Here is an 18,469-nt window from a genome sequence, read left to right as displayed (position 1 = left end):
TATTTCTCTTTTAGACTAATTCAATCTTATGTGGTCTGGGGTAGCTTCGAATTTACAGACATCTGTCAGCCTGTCTCTTGAGTGCCACCTCTGCCTGGCTTCTATAGCTAACTAGTGTGGCGAGCTCTACACTCTAATCTTCAGGCAAGCTTTATTTGTTAAAGCACAAACAAAATATCACCACAAATCACCTTTTGAGATTTACTAAGGCAATCTCAGGAACTCATCTCTAGACCTGAATCTCTACAGATCTGGAAAGGGACATGTTCCTGGCTTTTATTAGCATGACCTCCACTATGATTCTTGAAGCGCCTGCTCAGCTGCAGTAGTCATGAGAGAGCTAGAAGAAAAGGTAAGAGGTGGGGCATGTGTCTGATGTGTCTCTGTCCTGTCTTGGTACAGGAAGGGCTAGCGGAGCTCAACAGTTCAGCAGTCAAGCCGCAAGTGCAACCTTGGATCAACACTTTTCTCTCAGTCTCCCACAACATCGAGGAGGTCAGTCTGACACAACAGTCATCAGAGGCAGTGAATCATCTGAACAGACTAGACCTAACGTCAGCTCACCTCCACCTCCATCAAAGACTGGATTCCTCCCAAGAAACAGTTTGTTCCTGCTGTCATCATGGCTCAGAGAGATGTGAAGGGATCTTGTCTTCATGTGACTCATCTTTTACTGAGGCACATTTTGCCCCATCTGTCATAGACCTAGGAGCCCTTTTTTTTTTCTCTATTTTGAGAGTCTCACTATGAAACCCTGGCTAGACTTGAACTCAGAGAGTTATTCCTGTGTCTGCTCCCAAGTGCTCTGTTACCACACCCAGCCATCTGAGAGCTTTATTCTCCTGGCCTAGCCTCTCCCTGGTAAATGGAGCACTGCTGCAGCCCAGAGCTGTTAGCTGGATATAGGAGCATTGCTGCTCAGCCTCGGACTCAAGCTGCTTCTCGGATTTGCTTAGGGGGTTTGTTTGGGTTTTTGAGCAGGGAATGATTTTATTTATTTTTATTTTATCAGGCAAGGGTCTCATTTCATTGTGTAACTAAGGCTGTTATCAAACTTAGGGCAATCCTGCCTTGTTCTCTGAAATTATAGATGTAAACGCCATGCTCATTCAGGATGATTTTAAAGTCAAAAACTACAGGGAGAAAGAACTTCTTATTTCATTTACTTAAAAGGGCGGAGGAGGGGTGAGGGTGAGTAGTAATTCTTAGATAGAGGCCCTTTGCAACCCCTACTTGCTTCTGATCATAGGAAGAATTCAATGACTATGAGGCCAATGACCCTTGGGTACAGCAGTTCATCCTCAACCTGGAACAGCAGATGGCAGAGTTCAAGGTAATTACCCCTCCTGCCCTCACTGACGTCCTGTTGCCTACCGCTCTTGCTGTAGAGTCCAAAGGCTCTACCGAGTCGTCTGTGGGGATACTGCCTCTTCATGTAACTGTCTCACTGGAAGACTCCAGTGTAAAGGCAGAGGGACTGGATGAACTCTGATACAAGCTTTTTGCAGGCCAGCCTGTCTCCAGTCATCTATGACAGCCTGACGGGCCTCATGACCAGCCTTGTTGCTGTTGAACTAGAGAAAGTCGTTCTGAAGTCCACCTTCAATAGGGTAAGTTCAAAGGAATATGGGCCCTATTATTAATATATAATAGGGAGAATAGCTCTCCCCTATTCCATCCCAGAATTTATGTTCTCTCTGCCACCAGCACAGCCTGCTTAACTAGACCCAGTTCTGCCTGGCTTCTGAGGCACTAGAACAGACTGAAGTCACAGGCCTAGTGGTGGTCTTGCCTGCTAGTTCTTTTTTTTCTTTTAATTCTGTCTGTCTGTCTGTCTATCTATCTATCTATCATGGGGAGCACATGCCACAGTGTACATGTGGACAATTTGCAATCATTCTGGTTCTCTGTTGTGGGTTCTAGGAATCAAACTCAGATCATGGGTTGGTGGCAAGCACCCCTACCTGCTGAGCCATCTCTTCAGCCTTTGCTCCCAGTTCTGAGGACCATTGGATTCTAGTTGTTTCATCATAGGGCCAGGCCTTAAACAGAGACAAGGTTTGTGTTCATTCTCCGGTAGCTAGGCGGTCTGCAGTTTGACAAAGAACTGAGGTCACTCATTGCTTACCTTACCACGGTGACAACCTGGACCATCCGAGACAAGTTCGCCCGGCTCTCCCAAATGGCTACAATCCTCAATCTAGAGCGGGTACGTGACTCCCTCAACCTAGCCCAGATTAGTGACTGGGAAGAGTCCATAGCCAAGTTTGGAACCCTGCCACTCCCTCATTTGCTAGCAGCACAGTTCTACAAGGCACCCTCCTGTATGTCCCTGACTTGCCATAGTAAAGCCCAGGAGCTTCCCTCAGCATAGACTCACCCCTGCTGACCAGTTAATTCCTCCCCACAGGTGACTGAGATACTAGATTACTGGGGTGCCAACTCTGGTCCTTTGACGTGGCGCCTCACCCCTGCTGAAGTGCGACAGGTGCTGGCTCTGCGCATAGACTTCCGCAATGAGGACATCAAGAGGCTGCGCCTGTAGCTGCTGTGTGGTGCCATGTGACCCACAGGACCTATTTTCTAAGTAGCTACAGCCAGAGAGCCACGCAAAGCTATCTGGCTTACATAAGCCAGGGGCCCAGACTACACCACTGCTCAACAACCAGAAAACAAGGACTGGACCCACTCCCAAGTTCTGCCCAGTAGCAACTGAGGCTGGAGGCAATGGGAGGGGTGCTTTAGAACAGCCTTTCTCAACTGAGAGAGGTGGGAGGCCAAGCAGGCAGCATATGGCCCCACCAGCCTTCCCATGAGTGGTCATTCTCTCACCCCCACACTACAGCAATGACCCTGACAGCATGAGAGCCTGAAGGCACCTGGGGACCTAAAGACAAGGCTATGATGTTCACAGATAAACATCAGAATAAAGACACTTCTTGGAGACTTGCCATTGTGTTGTTGGGTTTAGAAAGGGCTGGCTGCTTGGGCAAGACCATTCCACTAGTAGCTCTAAAACCTGAAGACAAATGCATGAGATCTCAGCTTCCCATAGCCAGTCACATGACAGTGAGAACCTTCATCCAATCCTGGACTTCAACCCTTTCTTGGGCTATAGCATCAGGAGCTGGATCAATTCAGGGGCAGCGTCCCACAGTGCCAGAAGTGGGAATTACTCCCAGCAAGAACAAGAAAGAACTTTCTGAAGAAGACAACCTTGAAAATTAAAATTTATTCCAAGAATGTGAGTGTTGAGAACCCATGGCCACTGATTACCTTGGCACTTCTGGAGTGTTGCTTGAAAAGGCTTAGGTTATCAAAAACTTTCTGTAGACTGCGCTGGTTCACTGCCACAGACCTGGGAATAGACCTATCCCTCCGCTCCCCAACGGAGGGCTGAGGATTAAAGTTGAACATGATAATGGGATGTCTTAAAAGTGTATCATCAGGGTTGGTCTGATTATCATCCCTTCCAAAGGCTCTTCTAGTAGGCCTGTAGTAGGCCATGGAATTTGTAAAGTCCACATGAGACACTACTATTAAGACTTTCCTTAATCCAGATGGAGTAGAGTCTTAGCCACTGCCAGCTATGAAGTACAGTCCTGTGTGCACGCACTGCCTCTTCTGCCTGTCTTGCTTCCTTATCAACAGCCGAAGAGGTAGGGATGAACACCACTGAAGGAAAATGCAGCTCTACCTCTAGGTGTTGCCTGCTTCAGAGGGCCCAGCCTCACAAAGATGGGTGTCGCTTCCTAGCAACTGCAGGCTCAGGCCCTGAGTGTCCACTTCCACCATGTGGACACTGTAGTTACCGAGGCCCTGGATAGGACAGAAGGTGTTGTTGAGAGGGCTTTGATCAACTCCCAGGCCTTTTGAAGGCTGGGCTGGTGTAGTTGGTAGATCACAGTGGGGTATTTCACTCCAACCAACTTCTAATTCTGACAGCAACACATACCTCAGCTTTGGCCAGCACAGCTTCTAGAGTCTCTTTCTGCCGTGGTTCCTTGGTCAACAGATAGAGAAAGCCCCCACCGCCTGCCCCTGCCAGGCTTTGGCCATATACATGAGGGGCCAGGACATCCATCATTCGCTGCACAGCCAGAGGCTCACAGCCTGGGGCCATAAGCTTCTTCTGTTCCCAATATGAGGTCAGGTACTGGCCCAACAGAGGCAAGTTACCTAGGGTTGGGAGAGAGGGGGTGGTTTGCCTGGGCCAAGATATCAGTTGATATTCTTTTGTAGAGGGAAGAGAGTGTCAAAAGGCACGTCTTTACCAGTATTAGGACCAACTGCACAGGTTTTAGGCCCGATATGCACAAAGCAATTAACATGGTGCCCAGCCTAGTCTGTTCTACAGCTTTACCCTTGGGGCTCTGTCAGCTCCCACTTCCCTGCAATGAAGGCAAGGCAGAGCTTCTTGCTGTGTTTCCTAGTAAGTGGGGTCAGAGGGCCTTTCCCGTGAGAGAAGTTTTATGCTGATAGGGCTCCCACAAGGAGAAATAGGAGGTCCCCAAGGGCCTAATATGTGGAGTTGTGTCAGGCCTGAGACAAGAATAACTCTGGGTGGATAAACATCTCACCTTGACGGAAAGCGTCGGCACATTTCTCAGTCTGTCGCACCAGTCTGCGGGCATTCTGCACCACAGCAGGCACCCGAGCATACCAGTTCCTTAACACATCCTGTGGGGCGGGCATGAAGGTGCAGTGAGAATGGGTCCAGCCAAGCCCAGCCAAGGAAGTGCCTTCCTAACTTAGGGGCTGAGCTCACCTGCAGCAGATTCCGTGCCAGTCGGGTCTTGCCAGTATACACCAGGAGCAGGTGGTCATTGATCTTCTGGACAAAACCCTCAGGCACAATGATTTCCTCCACCTCCACCTTTAGGGGCAGTTGGGCCCTAGAGCGCCCCACCTTGATGCCAGGCATTAGACCACTCACTTGGTCTTGCCAGCCACCTCCTGTAAGCCCAAAAATCCTGTCACTGTCGGAGCCTCCGTGGTCCAACTCCACCCAGCCTAGTTTAATGACCCTAGAATGGGAAGACATCTTGTCCCAACTCTAGCTGAGACTCGTGAGCCATGACAGCAGGCCAGTCAGAAAGGGAAAGGGGCAGCAGTCAAGACCCAAGCTTTGTTGCATATCTAACATGTCATTAGAACAGGAAAAAGGCACGTCAGAAGATAGACTTCCATGTAATCTGCCAGTGCCCCACAATGTGTCTTCTAAGAGGGTTTGAAAATAAGCTCATGGGACAAAAAGATGGCTCAGCAGTTAAAGGTGCTTACTGTATGCTCTTTCTGAGGAGCAGAATTTGGTTTCCAGCACCCACATCTGGCAGCTCACAACCACCTGTAATAGCACAGGGGATTAAATACCTTACAGTTTCTGTAGGTACCCACAAATACACAAAACTCACACAAAGACACACAAAGTAAAATAAAATGTCTTTTTAAATTTTTAAAAAAGAAGAGGGCTGGGCTGGAGAGATGGCTCAGAGGTTAAGAGCACTGACTGCTCTTCCAGAGGTCCTGAGTTCAATTCCCAGCAACACATGGTGGCTCACGGCCATCTGTAATGAGATCTGGTGCCCTCTTCTGGCCAGCAAGCATACAGACAGACAGAACACTGTATACATAATAAATAAATAAATCTTTAAAAAAAAAAAAGAGGAGGAGGAGGAGAAGAAGAAGGAGGAGAAAAGGAGAGGAGGAAGAGGAAGAGGAGGAAGAGGAAGAGGAGGAGGAGGAGGTGGAGGGCTAGAGAGATAGCTCCACGGTTAAAAGCACTGGCTCCTTTTCCAGAAGACCCAGGTTCAATTTCCAATGCCCACATATGGCTAACAGTTCAAGTCCCAGGGGCAATCGAACACACTCTTCTGGCCTCTGCAGATACCTCCGCATGTAATGTGCAGACATATATGCAGACAAACCACCCTTACACATAAAGTCACCCCAGTGGCTACTGATTAGTGTCTAGGTCCCTTACATCCCACGACTTTCTCAAAAGGACACGTTTTTGCTCATTTTATCCCCACGCCCCAATAGAGCAGATTATCAATAAATGTCAGTTGACCAAATGGACCTGAACAGCACACCTCAAAAGGAAACTGAAAGCTCCCAGATGTAAGTCTTTTGCTAATGACTGCCTGTTGTGGGGTGTGAGTCAGTACAAAGGTAGGTCTACAGAGGAATTGGAGAAGACCCCATACGTTTTTGAGGCAGTTTTCTTCAAATTATACCAGAAATGAGACCCTTGGGTAACCAGAACAGTCTAGGATCTAGACCCAGACTGATGTGTGCTGCTTTACATTATGCTCAGCTTCCAAGTGCCATAATGGCCAGGAGAAGTCGTGCCAAGAACATCTCAGAGTTCTTAGTCTACAGAGGGAGCAGTGGCCCCAAATGTTCAGAGCACAAGAGACCATCAACTTGCCAGAAAAGAGACTGAAGGTCCATCCTCCAAAGCCAGATCTGCCCCACAGATTCTGAGGGACAGCCTGGAGTGGGGGAGTCATGAAGACCATCTGGCACCGCAGGTACCCAATAACGAAAGAAAGGAGCAATTGGGCCTGGAGAGATGGCTCGGCAGTTAGGAGCATCTACTTTCAGAGTACCGGGGTTCAATCACCCCTATAGTGGCTCACTACCATCTGTTAGCTCCTGCTCTAAGCAATCCAGCACCCTCTTCAGCACTCCCTGGGCCTCAGACAAGGTGCACTTACATACATGTGGCCAAAACGCTCGTACATAAAAATCTAAAGGAGCCCTCAAGTAGGCATTCATGGGACATTAACTCCTTTGAGATAAAACATTTCAAGTTGAAAAGCATCAGAAATCAAAGTGATAAGGAAACTGGCCATTTTAAAAAGTAACACAGTTATGTGGCTACTGGTAAATCTAGGAAGCCTGCCCTACAGGGTCTATGGACAATGTTGGAATTCTCCACCGCCCTAGTTCACTTTGTACCTGTGGTGAGCACCTGCTCCAGGTGCAATACTGCATGGATCAAGGCCTCTGTGCCCACTGCCTGGCCTGCAGCCCGCTGCAAGGCAGCCAGGGCAGCCCCTGCCAGGATGCTGCTGGTGCCTGCAAAACACAGAGGAGGGCTCCAGTCATGAACCACTTCTGCCCAGCCTCACAGCACCCCTCTTTCTGCTGCACAGAGGCCAGGGATCGTGACCATAAGCAAGACTGAGGAGTTGAGACAAGAAAGATAGACCACAGAGGCCCAGGGCTTACTCACCAAGACCGGAGCCATGGGGCAGCTCTGACCAGGTGTGCAGCTCAAAGCCACCATTAAAGGAGTGTGACAGCTGTTCACACAGAGGGACGTCTGAGTGGACATGCACAATACCAGCACATATAAAGGCTGCCTTCAGCAGGGCCCCTGAAAGATGAGCACAAAAGAAGGAATTGCACTCCTAGGCCATCACTTAGTCCACCTCACTGCAATTTCCCAGCCCAAGATGGAGCTCCTCTGGTCAAACCATAAAGGGATATTTAGGCTCTCTTACCATAGGCAAATGTGTCACTTTGTCCTGTGCCAGTTTGTACCTAAGAAGGGTGACTGCCAGCCCCTTCAGGGCTCCTCATACTGGCTACCCTAAGGTGAGGTCCCCAATAGTCTGCAGTCCTCTGTGGTTGGTTCTCCAAGTTCTGCCCTCATCCCAGCTGGCTGTGACTGCCATTCCTATTTGACCATGAATTAGCTGTGCTGACCTGGGGCGTGAGGCTGGCAGTAATCCTGCAGGTCATTCAGGCTCCGGCACACTATCTTCATGGTCATCTCATTCTGTTGAGGCCCTGCTGCCAGCCACAGTTCAGGCTCCAAGATACGACGAGCCTTGGCCCCGATGGGCCGGTGGCCATCCACCCGCACAGCCAGGCCCAACACTGCTCCGCCAAGCTCATAGGCAATGGGTGGTGTGTCACTCCATCCACCTGGTTCAACAAGGTCACACGAGCCTGCAAGCCTGGCTCTGAGGAAGTTACCAATACCTCACCCAGGGGACTCACCAGAGAAATCCACACGGGCGGGGCACTCAGCCACCACCCACTGCCCAGGTGCTGGCAGCTCCACTGGCTGGGTGGATACAAAGTGCTGGGCTGTCATGACAGCCTGGCGGATCAGGATCTGCTCAGCCCCCTCATAATGGCGGGCAGCTCGAACCAGCAAGGCAGGCCTGACAGGAGGGGAGACAGCCGGTTGCACGGAGACACAAGCTGGGGGTCTTAGTCAATCTGAACACCCGCTCTCTGAGTTCCCGCCATCAGGAGATCCTTCCCCGGATGGCTTCTCAGTGGGTTCCGACTGATTAACACCCACCTGCTCAGCCACTTTTCTCTTTCCTGGGCAAGGGCCTCCACACCCCTCACCAGGTCTCCACATTCCAAGTACGAGAAAGGCTGAATCCACTCTGGGTTGGCAGCCGGTCCACTGCGCAAACCTCCTCGGCCCTCTGCCATGCAGCCCAGGACATCGGCCACACAAGCCAGAGCCCGGGCTGCCACACCAGGGTCTTCCGCTTCAGCTGCGACTGAGGGACCAGGAGTTAGGGGTTTTGGAAGAGAAGGCTGCTGGCCTTCTGCTCCCAGTCTCAACAGTCCCCAGTTACTCCAGACTCCTCATCCCTACCAGCTTTTGTCAAGATGTGCCCCCTGCCTGTGAGTGCGTCCTACTTGACCAGCAAAGGTTTTATTCTGCTAGCTCCAGCCCAAATGCATCCTCCACTGCTGCCTGAGCCATCAGAGTAAGAGTTCAGGCATGGGTCGGTGAAGGAGTTTGGGAAAAAAGCACTTGCTGCCAGACCTGACGACCTGAATTCAACCCCTGGCACCCACATGCTAAAAGGAGAGCACACGAGTCCTCTAACATACATGCACACATATGTACACACATAAAATATTAAATTTTAAAAAAATGTGTTGTTTTCGAGACAGGCTTTCTCTATGTAGCCCTGGATGTCCTGGAACTCACTTTGTAGACCAGGCTGGCCTAGAACTCACTGATAAATCCACCTACCTCTGCCTCCAAGTGCTGGGGCTACAGGCATGTACCACTACTACCTGGCTTAAATAAATAATTTTGAAAGAATTCAGGGGTCAGACCACATGGGTTCAAGTCTTAGTCTCAGTTGGCTGTGTGGCTATGGGTGAGTGACTTAAACAGGGACGAGGAGCCAATCTTCTCAGGGCCACTAATGAGGCACTTTCTCTAGCCACCAGGCCATATGGTCCATGTACAGTGTGGGAGAACTGCCCATATGTCGGGTCCCTGCTGGAGCTCTGTACCCCCGTCCTGGCACTTAGCACAGAACACACAGGCCTGTGGGTGCCCTAAGGACCCAGAAGCTTAGCAACCAGGCCTCCATCTCCCACTAAAAACCTTACTAACAAGAACAAAGCTTTCTAAAAACCAAGCTAGGGTACCTCTTCTCTTTTAGAATTTCATGGCTCCCTCATCCTTTCAACTGACGGCCTAAAGGGCAGGCAGGGCAAGAGATTATAGTTGGACTCTTTAGCACACTCACCCTTGTCCAGTGTGGCCAGCAGGGGTCCAGAGCAACCTTCGCCAACAGCAGCCCGGATCAATGGACGCAGGCAGAGGTCCTGCCGAGCCTCTAGCACATGCCGTGCCTTCTGCAAGGCCTGGCAGAAGAACAGATCCCGACGGGAGGCCAGTGTGGCAGCCCGGTCCAGGCAAGGCTGCAGCTGCTCCCAGGACAGGCGCCAAGAGGCTCGCCAGGCTCGCAGGGCTTCACCTCTGTCCTCCTGGGGATACAGCATCCACAGCACGTCCTGGGGCCCCAGGGCCCTCGTGGGGTGGAGCACAGGGAAGAGGCGAGCACTGAGAAGGCCTCGATCTGAGGGGGGCGTGTCTGGGTCCCACAGGTCCCAGTCTCTGGGGTGCAAAGAGGTACATTAATGGGAAGGAAATGAAGGCTCCTGCCTCCTTCCCAAGCCCTGGGCTGTCTGTCAACTCGTGGGGATGAGACATACTCCCCCATGGGAGGTAGTAGTGTATTACAAGGGGAGGGAGGCTATGCCGCTTTTATCACCTTGCTTAAGATATTCATAAAGAAAACCAAAGTCTAAACACAACACAACCAGGGAATGAGAGCTGCATGGCGGGAAGTACTGGAGAGAACCCAGCTTCTCCAAACTGCACTAGGCCAGCAGGGTGCTAAGAGGACCGGACAGGGCTGCTCAGGCACAAACTTCAAAGAAACAGCCACGGGGGCTGCCTAGGCGCACAGAGGCCTGGTGGGAGCATCCAGTTTACTTACCGGATGCCTGTCTTCTTGAAGAACTCAGTCCAGGACATGTTGAGATACATGCCTGCCCCCTGTCTCTGGGGGAAGAGGAAGAAGCAGTCAGGAATGCAGGGACCTTTGAAAGGGAATGGGGGGTACCAGGCCAGAGGCGGGGGAACAGATGCTCCAAAAGGGACTGGAAGAGAGAGACACACACAAAAGAACAGCCTCCTTTAGACTACTTCAACACTTCCACCCAAATGCCTAGGATTTAGAGCAGAATCCTGAGTTCTACTTCTTATGGGGGCCATTACTGACTATGGGACCCAAGCTACCGCCTTTAAACCTCAATCACCAGCCTCTAAAATGGGGATAAAATTCTCTAAGGTCTATTGAGACATCTGGCCACACCCTCCCCCCCCCAGTCTATCCCAATGGCCAGTGTTCAGAGACCCTTGTGATAGGATAGAGTCAAACCCCCGGGGGCTCCCAAAAGTCTGAGGATGGAGGCAAAGGAACATGAGGTAGATGCCTACTTCCCAGCTGTCCAGACGGCCAACAAGAGTAAAGACTCGGCTCAGAGAGCCATGCAGCCGCACGTGGTGTCCCTGCAGGATGAGGTCATGGAGCTCCAGGCCATGCAGTGCCTCGGAGTGGGCAGTATCCAGGCCACTCACAAAGCAGCCAGCGCCAACATGAACGGGGCCCTGAGAGGAAGGGGGAGCAGGCATCTTGAGGTGGGAAGCAGGTACGTGGGGCATCCAAGCGAATGCTGAGCAGTGGCACGCCCGCCTGCTTCCCCCCGCCCACGCTGTCAGGCCTCACCCTCAGGTGGCAGTGCTGCAGGACGCTCCGAGGCCCCAGGCGGACGGGCCCCTCCAGCAGACAGCTGACCACAGAGCAGGAGGCCTCTAGCAGCTCGGGCTTCTGTGAAGCCAGAGAAGAAAATCAGGAAAGCTGAAGGCCAGGGGTTACCTTCGTTCTCCCTTGGAAACCAGATCTGGATGGGAAGAACAAGACCCGCTGCACTCCAGGAACTCCAACCAGCCAGATGCCCTCTAGACCTGGCCCAGCCTAAGCCAAAGAACGTGTCCCATCCCATCTATCCAGCTACTCCTATCCCAAGAGCAACCTCGGAACTCCCGTCTGCCCTGGCCCCCAGCATCACAGCACTGGCCAGACCCACAGGTGTCTGTGTCCACAGAGACCCCGCGGAAAGGCCTTCCCTAGCTTCTGACACAGCTCCCTGGCTCTGTGGCCTTGGATAAGTGCCTCAACGCCTCTGAGCCTCTGCTGCCTCTGGGATATCTTACTGTGGTGGTGCACACCTTTAATCTCAGCACTCGGGAGGCAGAGGCAAGCTGGTCTCTCTGGTCTCTCTGTAGACCAAGCCAGCCTGGTCTACAAAGCCAGTTCTAGGACAGTCAGGGCTGCACAAAGAAACCCTGTCTGGAGTGGGGAGTAGTTCAAGGTCATCCTTGGAGACAATACCAAGTTTGAGATCAGCCTGGCTACATGAGATTATATCTTTAAAAGAGACCGTTAATAATGAGTTAAAATAGAGATAGCACCTTAACTCATAGGTAAACTGTTTCAAACACCAGATATTTCTTTCTCTGGCGCCCACATCTCACCTGACCTCAAGTACCCAGCAGGCACCTGTTAAGGAGCAGACAGATCTCACCTCCACCTGGGAGTGGATGATCTGGGCCACAGCAACCCCCGGCATTGTGAGGCTGTGCAGGAACTCACTGGCGTCAGCAGTCATATAGCTGTAGCCCCCATCAGGGATATACACTGTAAAGACACAAGCGTGGACCTTGGGGGGCTCGAGAGATGGCTCGGTTGCTAGGAGCGCATACTGCCCTTGCAGAGGACTAGAAATTCCCAGCACCCATAACCACCTGCAACTCCAGCTTCAGGGCATCCAGTGCTCTCTTCTGGCCTCTGAGGGCACCAGCAACCACACGTGCATACCAACAGGCATCCATACCAACGCAAGCATACATATAAATTTTTAAATTAAAAAACAAATCCTTTTTCAAAAGCACTGACTCCAACCCTGTGCCTGCTGCAGCTCCAGTGCAAAGTCAGGTGGCTGCCACCAGACACCAGAAAGCAGGCATGGGGGGAGCTACTTGGACCAATGATAAAGCTGAGGTTCAGAATCCAGGCCCATAGATAATAGGTGGACACACCAGGAAAAGCACCAAAGCAAGATAAGACGAAGACAGGAAACGGAAGTAGCTTGGCCGGAGAGCTATGGAAGGGGAGAGCATCACTGTCCGGTTCATGGGCTGGCCTGCCTATTCCACAGTACAGGAGGTGGCTTTCTTTCCACCCAGAGGGGCAATAAGAAACACTCACCCTGTGGGCATGGTGGCACATGCACTTGGGAGGCAGAGGCCAGCCTGGCCTACAGAGTGAATTCCAGGACAGCTAGAGCTACACAGAGAAATGCTGTCCCAAATACACAAAACAAACAAGTGGGCCGGGTGGTGGTGGGGGCACACCTTTAATCCCAGCACATGAGAGGCAGACCTCTGTGAGTTCGAAGCCAACTTGGACCACAGAGCTAGTTCCAAGACAGCCAGAGCCAGAGCTGCTACACAGAGAAACCCTGTCTCAAACAAAACAAAACAAAACAAAACAAAGCACTACTCACCCATCGTGAGGGGCTGATCGCGAAGTTCCCTCCACAGCTGGGCTCGGGCTCCCTTCAGAGAACCTGCTACGTCTGTGTCACCTTGCCCCATCTCTGGGGGCCGCCCAGCCAGGAAGTTCTCCCTGTTCACATTTTGAGCCATGCAGAGCAGGATGTCGAAAAACAGAGACAGCTGAGTAAGGATAAGAAGCACAGCTAAACTACTGGTAAGGTGACGACTGGACCCCACAACCCCAAGGCTGGGGGAGTCCTATCTGCAGAGATGCTGGCCCAGAAAGGTCACACCGCATCGCACCCCCAGTCAGGTGACCCCAGTTGCCTTTTTCCAGTCACCTGCACAGGCTGGGCTCCAGAGTCCAAGCCCATATAGGTGCAGGCATCCAGAGGCGGGCTCACGTGGGTAGCCAGGAGGTGTTCAGCCGTCTCCACAGAGAAGAAGACAACCCCAGAGACCTGGAGGGACCCACAAGACTTGAGTGGAGGAACCCTGAAGCCAAGCTCAGAAATGAGTTGAGGAAGACACCTACAGATAAGCCACAAGGCCGGGTACTATAAAGGGCATGGACTTTTTGGACCATCTAGCCCCTCAGATTCCAGGTCTGGGTAGCTCCTGCCAACACACACACCTTACAGAACCCCCTCCTGCCAATCCCAGTCCCACACCCTTTCCCAATACTCCCACCCAGGTCCATCCTGGCCTGCTTCCGTATCTCTTTCTACTGCGTTCCCTAACTTTGGTAGCTTTCTAGCACAGAACGAGACCCTGAACTTCCGAGTCTACCTAGGAAGACTGCTAGACTGCTCCCTAGACTCTGGCTCCATCTGCCTCCTGAATCTGTCTTTATTCTGGTTCTAGCTTGGCCTGGAATCATCTAATAAGAGTGGGGCTTTTCCCCAGAAAGAAAGGGAAGCTGCCCCCCACAAAGTCCCCAAGATTCCCTCACCCCAAGCTCAGCAACCATACCAGGGGTACCAGCCCGTCAGGCCTGACACACCGCTGTAGCTCCGCCTTAGTGCCCTGGTAGAAAATGTCCAAAACAAAGCCCTGTGGGGAGGGGAGGAACAGAATTACGGACAGGAGCCCGAAAGTGGGCACAGCTGTGAGTATCAGCAGACGGTCTCCACGCGAGAAGACGCAAGTCTGCTGGGTACCAGTGTGTTTGTGGGACCACAAGCGCTCAGACTTCTGCCTGTGCGAGGTTAAGGGCAGGGTTTAATGGCTGTCACAGCCCCAGCATCTGAACACAGCCAACACGCAGACGCTGTGAGCACCAGAGATGAACCATAAAGGAAAACTCAGGCTGGAGGACAATGGGTTCCAGAGTCCAGGTCTGGAAAAGCGCCCCTATCCCAGGGTAGTTCAGCTGTCCCCGGGAACGGTACCTGCGAGTCGGTAAGGTAGACACCGTGGTTGAGAGCGTAGGTCAGGCTCCCAGGAAAGGCAATCACTCTGGTTCCCCGGAAGCCATCCCAGTTGATCCCTATGGGGTGGCACAATCAGGGTTGCAAGGTGGGGAGCCCCAGCCATGAGGAAGCCAGGGCCCAGAGATGGGGCATCTGGGTAGCTCGAAAAGGGAAACAGAGTTTCCAAGGCCAAGTGGACATTCCTCTGGGAAAATGGCAATCCCTCCTCCCCCAAAGCTCTTCTACAAAGAACTGTGGGCCAAAGGGGTGAGGCGGTTCTGGCCATTCCTATTTGGATGGTTTTTTTTCCTGGTGGGGGTATGAGTAAGTTGTCCGAGAACTCCCTATATCTTGAACCTGCAGCCATCTTCCTGCCTCGCCCTCCCGAGGAGCTAGAGTTATAGAAATGAGGCACCACAGCCAGCTACCAAGTCTACAGATGGGCAGACTGAGGCTCAACAGAGCGATGCTGGCCTCTTGGTCTGGCCTATGCTTCCTTTATAAATAGGCTGCTGACACAGGGTGGGTACAGACGAAGGGCCAGCCTTAGGTGTGGAGAGGGAAGGTGGTCCCAGGCCGTCCCAGGCTCACCGGGGTTTGGAGGAACGGACAGAAGCATGTCGGTGCTGCAGACCCACACGCCTGGTGGGGAACCTGGGCCCAGCTGCAGCGAGCCAGGGGAAAGAGAGAAAAGAGAAAACTTAACTAGCGGCTGGCCCGGCCCTGCCTCTACTCTCTCACCCCTGTGTTGGCTTGTTGTGTGTGCTCTCCCAACCACTTAACCTGACAGGAGTCTGCTGCTGAAGGACCTCTCAAGTGCCATCATGTCAGTGTGGACCCCTTCCCTGTCAACCTCAAGCTGTACTTCTTGTTTGTTTTGGGGGGTCGGGGTCTCGCTATATGGGCCAGACTGGACTGGAACTCAGATCTAACTGACTCTGCTCCTGAGTGCTGAGATCAAAGGCGTGCGTCACCACACCTGGCCCCCAAACTAACCACTTGAAGTTCTAGCTCTGCACACTGCACGCCATTCTTTCTGGGGTTCCTCCCCCCATCTGAGCCATACAAACCCTCCTCACTGATGGCTCAGAATGTGCAAACTGGCTCTATCTGGGATGGGGCACCCTTATCAGCTACCTGGCCTTACCCGGTGGGTCATGATATCCAACAGGCAGTCCAGGTTGCAGACCAAGGCCTCCACAGGTGCCTGTGGATTCTCCACAGGGAGGCAAGTGAAGGCCCTGCCACAGTCATCAAAGGGGAAGTCTCGGCCCTATGGGGAAGCAGAAGCTCATAAGTGGGAGCACTTGACACAGAGAACCTCCCAAGAACACCTCAGCCAGAACACTGAGCAAGGGTGGGAGGCATTAAGTAGAGGATAGTTTAAAAAACAAAAAAGTGTTACATTGACGGTGCTTCTTTGAATTTTTAAAATTAACATGATTACTGTGCAAAATCAGAAAATGTATATACATAAAAGGAAAAAATATCCTCAGGAATACTAAGTACTGCCCTCATTTTGAGGTATACCCTATCGGATTTTCATTAGTAATGCTTTTATATGTTTTGCTTTGGGTATGTGTATGTGTGCATGCACACACTTGTGCCACAGGGCAGGTAAAGGAGGTCAAAGAACAGAAGGAGTCGAGTCTCTGCTTCTACTATGCGGGTCTTGGTTTCACAGAAAGTGCCTTTACCCCCGGAGCCATCTCAATAGGCTTCCGTTCATACTTTCTCTAAATTTTGTCTTTTAACAAACATAAGCTGGTCAGGCATGGTGGCACATGCCATCAATCCCAGCACTCGAGAAGCAGAGGCAGGTGGGTCTGAGTGTGAGGCTAGCCTGGTCTACATAGTGAGCTCCAGGCCAGCCAGGGCTACACAGTGAGACCCTGCCTCAAAAACAAACAAACAAAGAAACATAAGCTCAGTAAACCAGAGATGTGACTCACTTGGTGGTACACTTGCCCCGCACCATATGTAAACCCTGGCCTCATATGAACTGTGCATGGTGGCACAGCCTGTAATCCCATGCTTGGGAAGTGGAGAATCAGAAGTTCAAGTCTGTTGGAGTAAGTTTGTAGCAAGACAAGACTACTTGAGGCTGTCTTTTTTTTTTTGAATGTATACATGTGCCTGCCCGCTTCTCTGTATGCAGGTGCCTGCAGAGGCCAAAAGAGGAGTTCAAATTCTGGGATTACAGGCACACAAAGCCATGCCCAGCTTTTACGTGGGTGTCGGGGATTTGAACTCAGGTCTTCACAGTTATACAGTAAATGTTCTTACCCACTGAGCCTTCTCTCCATCTCCAGATGAACCTTTTAATTTGTCTAAAATCGTATCTAATCAGCTCCCAGTTTCCGATATTTCGGCTCTTTCAGAGCCCTCTGGATTTACACAATGAACACTTTGCATACAAACAACGGTAGAACACCCCTAAAGTCCCTTCCAATCTCTAGAACCAAGATTCCAACCCTCTGCACAGCCCATACCCTGGATTCCACTCACCATGTGCAAGATGAGGATCCAGGCTGAGTGCAGGACATCAGACGTGACCACCTGTCAAGAGCAGGAGAGCCCTGTTGACAGAGGCCTTGGGCAGATGCCACCTAAGGATGATACACTTCTGCCCAGGGTGGGGGGGATGACTCCAATACAGGTATCAAAAGGAAAAAGGGCAAGAGCAAGACCAATGAGCACACGAGGCATGGTGGCACATGCCTTTAATCCTGGCACTTGAGAGGCAAAGACAGGAAGATCTCTGTGAGTTCAAGGCCAGCCTGGTCTACTTGTGAGTTCCAAGACAGCCAGGCCTACATACAGAGACACTGTCTCAATACATACATACATACATACATACATACATACATACATACAATTTTTAAAAAGACTATTAAAGGACAGCTTGACAGGCAGCCATTCACTTGGCATGTCCTTGACTTATTTGAAGGGGAGGCAACAGGCAGCAATTTGAGGCCACGTGAGTGTCTGGGGGTGTCAGCTCTGATGACAACTACAGTGTTCCTATCCCCTTGCCAATTCCACCTCCACTGCTAGAGATGGTTATGCCTAGGGGCACCGTCCTCCTCCACACCTTTCTGCTATGCGAGCAAACAGCTAGGGGACAGAGCCTGTAGGAACCACACATACCCTCCTCAAAGGGAGACCACATATCAGTTCCGCTGACCAGGTGCCTTATGGGAACAAGAGTATAAAGTGGCAAGATCTATATGAATGTTTTTGTTTTGTTTTAGAGACAAAGTCTCACTATGTAGCCCTGGCTGGCAGAAACTCACTGTAGACTACCCTGGCCTTCAACTCACAGAGATCCACTGCCTCTGCCTCCCAAGTGCTGAGAGGTATGTGCCACCATACCCAGCAAGATCTTAGAACTTTTCCAAGAAAAGCCTATTGAATACTGAGATACTAGCTCCAAACTGCTTGAGACAAGGTTTTACAATGTAGCGCAGGTTGGTCTTAAGCTTGTGGTAATCCTCCTGCCTCAGCCTTCCTAGTGTTACCATGCCTCAATTCTGGCTCCTTCTTTCTAAAACCACTCCAAAGACTGGTCCTGCCTTTTGCCATGACCTGGATGGCATGGTAGATAGAGATGAGTCTGTCTAACTTACACACTCTAAATCAAAAGCCAAATGCTGAACAAACTAGGAGAGCTGAAGGTCGCAGGAACTACTGAGTTCCAGGGGGAACACGGGCCGGAGGGGCGGCAGCTCAGAAGCACTCACGGTGAAGCCTGCACGGGCGCTCAGGTGTTCCGCAGCCACCAGCAGTGCGTTGAGGGTGGCTCCTCCACTGCCTACCCGAGTCTGAGGGTCCTCCACGGCCAGTAACAGTGTCCCAGCAGGGATCTGCTCCCGCTTCTGCCGGATCTCCAGCTCTGCGATCAAAATAAATGCTGAGACACACACTGTCACCACCCACCTGTCCTGACCCAAAAGGCCTGCACAAGCCCGGTAATAGTCGTTTGATTAAATTGACTTGGCTTTTCATACAGTAGATAGCTAGATTCTTCCCAAACTCTTTGAGGAAGTACTGTTACCCTCATTTTACAGATAAGAAAACTAAAGGCCTGGGCTGGAGAGATGGTTCAACAGTTAAGAACACTGAGTACACTTCCGGAGGACCTGGGTTC

The 18,469-nt window shown here is 51.4% G+C and overlaps 2 protein-coding genes across 4 annotated transcripts in view; one reads left to right on the top strand and one right to left on the bottom strand.

Annotated features, from left to right (window-relative positions):
• Positions 1-2,946, top strand: part of Cog4 (component of oligomeric golgi complex 4) — a 36,783-nt gene extending 33,837 nt beyond the window's left edge. For both annotated transcript variants that reach the window (XM_048437258.3, XM_085681719.2), the window contains exons 15-19: positions 403-495; positions 1,250-1,333; positions 1,509-1,610; positions 2,081-2,209; positions 2,411-2,946. In XM_048437258.3, coding sequence (XP_048293215.3) covers positions 403-495; positions 1,250-1,333; positions 1,509-1,610; positions 2,081-2,209; positions 2,411-2,545 — 543 coding nt within the window. In that variant the 3' untranslated portion in view covers positions 2,546-2,946. The remainder of the gene's footprint in view (positions 1-402; positions 496-1,249; positions 1,334-1,508; positions 1,611-2,080; positions 2,210-2,410) is intronic.
• The window catches only part of Fcsk (fucose kinase), a 48,276-nt gene that overhangs the window by 15,388 nt on the left and 14,419 nt on the right, over positions 1-18,469 (bottom strand). The window contains exons 3-24 of one of the 2 annotated variants that reach the window (XR_015735968.1): positions 18,063-18,214; positions 16,828-16,878; positions 15,467-15,592; positions 14,911-14,983; positions 14,299-14,396; positions 13,880-13,960; positions 13,249-13,368; positions 12,916-13,087; positions 11,935-12,047; positions 11,076-11,177; positions 10,787-10,957; positions 10,284-10,348; positions 9,528-9,898; positions 8,324-8,534; positions 8,014-8,180; positions 7,717-7,938; positions 7,241-7,384; positions 6,964-7,083; positions 4,769-4,956; positions 4,581-4,680; positions 3,956-4,179; positions 1,965-2,042 (exon numbers count right to left, since the gene is read on the bottom strand). Coding sequence is in view for 1 of the 2 variants with exons in the window: in XM_087900360.1 (XP_087756486.1) it covers positions 3,700-3,819; positions 3,956-4,179; positions 4,581-4,680; positions 4,769-4,956; positions 6,964-7,083; positions 7,241-7,384; positions 7,717-7,938; positions 8,014-8,180; positions 8,324-8,534; positions 9,528-9,898; positions 10,284-10,348; positions 10,787-10,957; positions 11,076-11,177; positions 11,935-12,047; positions 12,916-13,087; positions 13,249-13,368; positions 13,880-13,960; positions 14,299-14,396; positions 14,911-14,983; positions 15,467-15,592; positions 16,828-16,878; positions 18,063-18,214 (3,191 nt within the window). In the remaining variant the exon portion in view is untranslated. Of the gene's footprint in view, positions 1-1,964; positions 2,043-3,217; positions 3,820-3,955; positions 4,180-4,580; positions 4,681-4,768; positions 4,957-6,963; positions 7,084-7,240; positions 7,385-7,716; positions 7,939-8,013; positions 8,181-8,323; positions 8,535-9,527; positions 9,899-10,283; positions 10,349-10,786; positions 10,958-11,075; positions 11,178-11,934; positions 12,048-12,915; positions 13,088-13,248; positions 13,369-13,879; positions 13,961-14,298; positions 14,397-14,910; positions 14,984-15,466; positions 15,593-16,827; positions 16,879-18,062; positions 18,215-18,469 lie in introns of those variants that run through there. The other variant, XM_087900360.1, reaches the window with a different exon arrangement.

Source organism: Myodes glareolus, chromosome 22, assembly GCF_982192425.1.
Source record: "Myodes glareolus chromosome 22, mMyoGla1.1, whole genome shotgun sequence".
NCBI lineage: Eukaryota > Metazoa > Chordata > Mammalia > Rodentia > Cricetidae > Myodes > Myodes glareolus.
The sequence above is the reverse complement of the archived record's forward strand: the minus strand, read 5'-3'. Positions and strand labels throughout refer to the sequence as shown.